Source organism: Xiphophorus hellerii, chromosome 2 (assembly GCF_003331165.1).
Source record: "Xiphophorus hellerii strain 12219 chromosome 2, Xiphophorus_hellerii-4.1, whole genome shotgun sequence".
In the NCBI taxonomy this organism is placed as follows: Eukaryota; Metazoa; Chordata; class Actinopteri; order Cyprinodontiformes; family Poeciliidae; genus Xiphophorus; species Xiphophorus hellerii.
Window position 1 is genome coordinate 130,907 of NC_045673.1, and position 7,082 is coordinate 137,988.

The 7,082-nt window shown below is 49.4% G+C and overlaps 1 protein-coding gene and 1 long non-coding RNA gene across 2 annotated transcripts; one reads left to right on the forward strand and one right to left on the reverse strand.

Moving 5' to 3' along the window:
- Positions 1 to 818: 818 nt before the first annotated feature.
- On the forward strand, positions 819 to 4,774 carry cotl1 (coactosin-like F-actin binding protein 1). The gene is made up of 4 exons (XM_032546622.1): positions 819 to 1,168; positions 1,736 to 1,818; positions 3,211 to 3,368; positions 3,458 to 4,774. The coding sequence occupies exons 1-4, from the start codon at positions 1,092 to 1,094 to the stop codon at positions 3,566 to 3,568; spliced, it is 429 nt and encodes a 142-aa protein (XP_032402513.1). The 5' UTR covers positions 819 to 1,091; the 3' UTR covers positions 3,569 to 4,774.
- LOC116708710 (uncharacterized) lies at positions 4,606 to 6,759 on the reverse strand. Its single transcript, XR_004336750.1, has 2 exons — positions 6,347 to 6,759; positions 4,606 to 6,039 (listed from the first exon to the last, which is right to left on the reverse strand). It is a non-coding gene; the product is annotated as an uncharacterized LOC116708710 (long non-coding RNA).
- Positions 6,760 to 7,082: the final 323 nt, after the last annotated feature.

Sequence of the window (7,082 nt, forward strand, 5' to 3'; positions counted from 1 at the left end):
GGGTTGCTGTAGGTGTTGGGTTGCTGTAGATGTTGGGTTGCTGTAGATGTTGGGTTGCTGTAGATGTTGGGTTGCTGTAGGTGTTGGGTTGCTGTAGATGTTGGGTTGCTGTAGGTGTTGGGTTGCTGTAGGTGTTGGGTTGCTGTAGATGTTGGGTTGCTGTAGGTGTTGAGTTGCTGTAGATGTTGGGTTGCTGTAGGTGTTGAGTTGCTGTAGGTGTTGGGTTGCTGTAGGTGTTGGGTTGCTGTAGATGTTGGGTTGCTGTAGGTGTTGGGTTGCTGTAGGTGTTGGGTTGCTGTAGGTGTTGGGTTGCTGTAGATCTGCAGATTAATATAATTTTCCCTGTGATGTAATTGATGCCAGGTCGTGTTTGTGGTTCTGTCAGGTATTGTAAATAATCCTGGAGCGTTCTTAATGTTTGAATTATTGTTTCCGTAAAGTTTCTGTGGATTGGTGGTTTCACGGTTTGTCTTTGTGGATTTCATCATAAACATCAAGTTGAGTTTAAACTGTTCACATTCAGCTTTTTGACAAATAATCAGGATATTATTAAAGAGTTTGGAGTTTTTCCTTCTTCTTTATGGCAACATTGCAAACAAGAACCAGATAACCAAATAATATTCAAAATGTTTTTAATTTTAGTGTAATCATGATCATCAGTCAAATATTCAGCTCGAATGATCGAAATTGTTAATAAACCCGAGTCTTTATTTGAGTCGGTCTCTCCAGGTTTCTTGTGGACTTTATTTTGAAGACTCAGTCCCGGAAGCTGTGTTTGCGTCTTGGCACAGCTTGACAGCGCCCCCTGGAGACGCCGAGCGGCCAGAAGGAGGAGGTGATCGCGTCTCGTGCCTGCAGCCTGGTTGACTAACAGCACCAACGCCCATAAAGTGGACCCATCCAGGAAATGAAGACACTTTCTAGCAGAAGCGCCGCTTCGTCCCGTTAACTCAGCGACTCCCGCCGCGCCGCGCCGCACCGCCACTCGTTTTCTCCCGCACACTCCCGTCCTCCTCTCAGCATCCTCCGCTCTACTCAGCTGCTGTTTCAACCCGGTTCGGTCCAATTTAGGTGTATTTTCCTCCAGAACCATGACGACCCAGATCGATAAAGAGGCCTGCAGAGAAGCTTACAACCAAGTTCGGGACGACAACACGGAGACCAGCTGGTGAGTCCATTCAGAAAAAACACATTTTGCTCTTTATTCTCTAAACAAAATCTGTCACGGACATAAAGCGGGCCAGAATCGGAACCATCGACTAGTTCGAAGTTCTTCGGCTTGTCAACCCTTTTTATTTCATGTAATCAGGGCGAACCCTTTAATTTGGTTTTTCTGTTTAAATCTGAGCGGCTTCATTCACACAAAGCGGATTCTGAAGCTGAAGCTGAAGATTAGAGGAGCTCGGATTGTTTCTGCCTCATTAATTCACAGATTTGATTACAAACAAAGAACCGCACCTGCTGCTTCACCTCCTAACGCAGCTTCCCGATTCCGGTCCGGTTCCGGCTGCCAGCGGCCCGGTTCTGGTGCTGGGGAGGCCCAGCGGGGCAGAACTAATTCACTTTGTCCTGTATTCATGGAGCTTTAGGCTGTGACGTCACAGGAACCATTCTAGGAGGGGGGATCCCGACCATCACCTGGACCCATTCTGGAGTCAGAACCAGAACCCAGCTGATCTCTGACTGGTGACATTCGGTGATTCGGTGCAGTAACGACATGCTGCTGTTCCTGCAGGGCTGCGTTCAAGTACGAAGGTTCCACCATCGTCCCGGCGGGTGTGGGGTCCAACTACCAGGACTTCAAGGAGCTGTGCACAGGTGAGCTGGGAGCCAGGTGTTCAGTGACCGTGATGCTGCGGCCGGGTTCTGCTGTAGCCTCGGCCCGGTTCTGCTGCATCACTTCCTGCTCAGCGGCTCTCGGGTCTCTGAGCTCCTTATTTAGCAGCGAGTCGCTGAGAGGGAGGAGCCAATCAGATCCTGGAGAGCAGCAGGAAGTGATGACAGCAGAGCAGGAAGTGATGACGGCTCAGCTCAGAGCAGGTTCCTTCTCACACTGTCTGGGATGTTAAACCCACTTCGTGGTTCCAGAACCGGTACCAGAACCCGACCGGCGAGCCTCCAGCTCTTAGATTTAATTTTCACATTTTGAATATTTCAGTTTTTATATTGTTTGAAAAGCGAAATGTGAAACGTTGCCTCAAGGCTGGAGGAGGTCCAGGTTCTTAGAGGTTCTGGTTCTGGTTTGTATGAGATGAATCAAGGAACACAGTTCCTGGCTGTGATGCCTTTAAGGAACAGGAGAAAATTGGACTTTTTAGTTTTTTAATAGAAACTGTCAGGAGAATCTGTCCCGGTTCTGGTTCTGCTGCCTCATCGGCTCCCTGCTGCTTCCTTCGAGTTGGGGGCGGAGCCACGAAACAGGAAGTGCCTGAAGAAGTACAGGCGGTGGAGGGATTGGGTTGGGCTGCGGGGTTCTGTTGGTTCTGGTTCCTCAATCTGTGACAGAAACAGGAATAATAAACGAGCTGCTCCGATCCGGTGATTCGGTGTTCTGACCCGGTCCAGTAGTTCTGCTGTTTGATGGAGGTTCTGGAAGCTTCTACTGGACCGGGTCGGAACCTCTGAGCTCAAACTGCTTCAGATATTTCAGTCGTTTCTCCAAACAACCTCCAGGGAGTTCTGGCTCTGACCCGAATACTGATCCGATGAGAACCGCTGCCTTGGATCCAGGTTCCGGTTTCTCCGGGTCCAGTTGGTCAGCCCGCCTGGTTCTGCTGGTTCTGGAGCCACATGGCTGGTGTGTTAGCCTGCACTACCGCCATCAGACTCCTGGTGGCGCTGCTTCGCTCTCCTCAGCAACAGGTGGGGGAGGAGCAGGACTGGAGAAAACTGACTCCAGACCGGGACCAGAACCGGGTCTGTGTCCGGCTCCAGTTTGTGACGGCTGTTTTCATTCTGCTCTGAATCTGGATCATCTGTATTTACAATGATTCTGATCCAGATTCGGATCCAGATTCGGATCTGCTGAACTCGGACTCGGACCGAGTCGCGCTGAAACAACCTGAATTTAACGTAATGCTGCAGATCCAGAACAGGAATGAGAATCCGGTTCCGGTACTGATGTTTCCGGACCCAGTTGGTGGTTCGGATCAGACTGGTGTTAGTTGGGTGGGAGTTCTGCAGAACCGCTCACGTTCTCCTCGTCCCCAGATGACATCCCTCTGTTCGGCTTCGTCCGCTTCACGACCGGCGACGCCTTGAGCAAGCGGGCCAAGTTCACGCTCATCACCTGGATCGGCGAGCGCGTCGGCGGCCTGCAGCGCGCCAAGATCAGCACCGACAAGACGCTCGTCAAGGATGTGGTGCAGGTAGGAACCGGGGGAACCGGGCCCAGAGCAGAACCAGCTGCTTGTCGGTACCCCGAGGTTTCTTTTAACCGCAACTCTGTTCTCTGCAGAACTTTGCCAAGGAGTTCATGATCAGCGAGCCGCGGGAACTGGAGGAGGAATACTTGCGCTCCGAGCTGAAGAAGGCCGGCGGCGCCAACTACGACGCTCAGGCCGAGTAGAGGAGGTCCAGTGGAGGGAACCGGGTCGGGGAACGGGGTGCGGTTGGACTCGGGGTCTGGGGGGAGGGAGTGTTGGGGCGGGGCTGCTACCTCTCAGGAAGGGAGAGAGCACAGATGACCACTAGATTTTTACACCACTTGATGAAAACTTGATCCTACAGGAAACGCCGTCTGCTTCGTGTCGTCTGTCTGGTGCTTATATCCCCACTTTAACCTGTTGGTACCAGAAACAACTTTCTGCACCTGCTAAAGGAAGAGCTTTTACTGGAGAAGCTGGGATTAGTGGGCGCTAAATGGTAGCCTAGCTTATCTTAGCACCAAAACTGGAAATCGGGGATCCAGCCTGGAGCTTCAGTCTTAGGTTTATTTTGCTTCCATCGGTCTTATAAAAATGATTCTCAACCATTTTTTCCACTTCTTGATGTAAAGCTAACATTGTTAGCTGAAATTGCTAATGTTCTGACAAAGCTAACAGCTGAAGCCCCAAGGTCTTAAAGGGATAGTTCATGTTATGTGACTGGGGTTCTGTGAAGTGTGTATGAGTGGCTATTATCTTCATCACAGGAGAGTCTTCAGCTTAACAAGTTTTCTTCTGAACGTTTCCATGTGACAACAATTTACAGCAAACTACATGTTTTCTTAAACTTCATAAAAATATTTAGTTTGGACTTGTTTTAAAATCTCTAGCCATTAGCTGTAGCCTGTGGAGGAAGCTAGCCTGTAAAGTAATATAGTTGATACCCATAAGTGCTCCGTAGAACCCCATTTCATCCTGTTCATTAGAAGTGAAGCAAACGAGGCATTTAGGTTTGTTACTGAACTAAAAGCAGGTTTTATCGGCACCTTAAAGAAACCCGTCATCCAGGCCTCTGAGGTTCATCAACACGCCGCAGGCTCAGCTGGGCCTGACCTCTGACCTGGACCAGCTCACCCAGGACAGAACCTGCCTCCATCTTCAGAGGCCTGCAGCCGCTAGCTGTTAGCTTTAGCTCCTGTGTTGCCATGGAGACCAGCAGCTGCTTCAGGACTCACTCTGAAAATGCAGATCGGTTCATGCAAACGGTGATGCGGCTGCCTTAGTGGAGAGAGGTGCATCATGGGAGCTGGAAGACGCTGCGCTGTGATTGGCTGCTCCTGCAGGATGTGAGGCGCTTGGTTTTATTCTGTTTCAACTCTCCCTGCCCCAAGAATAAAGAAAAAGAATCATTTTTCTGTCTTTATTAGTTTCTACAAGAGTTTTATTGTTTTCATTTTTCTATCTTTTATCATTTGGTGAAGATTTTCCAAAAAAAACCATGCAAAAAAGAAAACAGAAACAAGTCATTTCAAAATAAAATTTGATGTTTGGATTTTCCAGATTCTGTCTGTGTGTCTGAATCTCAATTTAAGATCTTATGTCTGCTGATCTTCCAGGTTGGATTCTGAGTCATGAAGCTGCTTGTGGTTTGCAACAGACACCAAGGTCACACAAAAGGTCAAACATTTATAAATACATTAATATCATAGTGTACAGTTTAACAGAAATATCGTCTTCATGATCCAAAGGAAGTGGAACAGAATATAATGACTTTAGCGTAAAAAATACACGTGCAATAACAGCAGAGAAGTAAAACAGTAAGTTGTTCCTCAGGAGGAAAATTCAGGTGTAACATCAGCAAAGTATCATAAAACATGAAAAATAAAAACAAATAAAATAATATCCAGTAAAGCGAGGATTTTAACAGCAAAAGTTGAATTTTATCAAAAATGCAACTTTTACACTCAAAAAACTGTTTTTTTTTATTTTTTATTAGATTATTGTCGATAAGAGAAAATAAAAACTGCAGGGGTTTGAATACTAATGCAGTTTGGTGGAGGCAGCGATGGTTGGAATCTAACAGCTGCAGGAAGGATCTGCAGCAACGCTGCTTATTGAGCTACTGAGTCCTGATGACACAACACTGTTAGATTTATTAAGTTAAATTCTGTTATGTATTTTTGTTTTGTGTAGGACTTGGAGCAGGCGGCCTGTAACGATTGCTTTCTGTTTGTTCTCGTCAGAATAAATCAAGAAATCATCCATTTTAAAGACAAACTGTGTCACAGCCTGATCAATCAATAAAACCAGCACAACGCAGAAAGGCTCCGGTTACACTGCATCAGAATCAGTGGTTAGCTGCAGTAACTAGCGGGCCAACGGGCAGATGGTCCGGTCAGAGACGCAGCTCTGCATGCAAAGGGAATGTTGGCATGCAGAACCTGTGGGAGTCCGAACAAGGACCGGCAGAACGTTGCTGCATTCCTCGGGCCGCCTCCTTCCCGCAGCAGGCCCCACACGCCACAGCAATCACAACCCGGCTATTGTTCTGGAGCCGACCCAAACCAGAGTCTGGCTTGTTTTGTGGGGAAAGTTGATCCTTTCTGGTTCTTGAACCAAAACTGGTTCTCTGTCCATCAGATGAACAATGGTTGCTATGTGCGGCCGTAGCACCCTGCTGCAGTAGCATCATGCAGCATTAGCATCATGCCGCAGCAGCATTGTGCGGCATTAGCAACGTGCCGCAGCAGCATCGTGCGGCATTAGCATTGTGCGGCATTAGCACCGTGCAGCTGTAGAACCGTGCGGCCATAGCATGGTGCGGCATTAGCATCCTGCCGCAGTAGCACCGTGCCGCAGTAGCATCGTGCGGCTGTAGCATCTTGCAGCATCGTGCCGCATTAGCAACTTGCAGCAGCAGCATCATTAGCATCGTGCGGCATTAGCAACGTGCCGCAGCAGCATCGTGCGGCATTAGCAACGTGCCGCAGTAGCATCGTGCAGCATTAGCATTGTGCGGCATTAGCTCCGTGCAGCTGTAGAACCGTGCGGCTGTAGCATGGTGCGGCATTAGCATTGTACAGCTGTAGAATCATGCGGCCGTAGCATCATGCGGCATTAGCATCCTGCCGCAGTAGCATCGTGCGGCAGCAGCATCGTGCCGCAGTAGCATCCTGCAGCAGCAGCATCTTGCAGCAGCAGCATCGTGCGGCATTAGCACTGTGCCGCTGTAGCACCGTGCCGCAGTAGAATCGTGCCGCAGTAGCATCGTGCGGCATTAGCATCGTGCCACAGTAGCACCGTGCCGCAGCAGCATCGTGCGGCATTAGCATCGTGCCACAGTAGCACCGTGCCGCAGTAGCATCGTGCGGCTGTAGCATCTTGCAGCATCGTGCGGCATTAGCAACTTGCGACATTAGCATCGTGCGGCATTAGCACTGTACAGCTGTAGAATCGTGCGGCCGTAGCACCCTGCCGCAGTAGCATCATGCCGCAGTAGCACCGTGCTGCATTAGCATCGTGCCGTAGCAGCACCGTGTGGCATTAGCATCGTGCAGCATTAGCACCTGTGGCTGTAGCATCGTGTGGCATTAGCATCCTGCCGCAGCATCGTGCGGCATTAGCATTGTGCCGCAGTAGCACCGTGCGGCTGTAGCATCTTGCAGCATCGTGCGGCATTAGCAACTTGCAGCAGCAGCATTGTGCGGCATTAGCATC

Bases quoted from the DNA above. Each gene is read 5' to 3' on its own strand.
- cotl1 (XM_032546622.1), top strand. From the start codon at position 1,092: ATGACGACCCAGATCGATAAAGAGGCCTGCAGAGAAGCTTACAACCAA. The intron at 1,819-3,210 runs GTGAGCTGGGAG...CCTCGTCCCCAG, and splicing joins CTTCAAGGAGCTGTGCACAG to ATGACATCCCTCTGTTCGGC. The intron at 3,369-3,457 runs GTAGGAACCGGG...TGTTCTCTGCAG, and splicing joins TCGTCAAGGATGTGGTGCAG to AACTTTGCCAAGGAGTTCAT.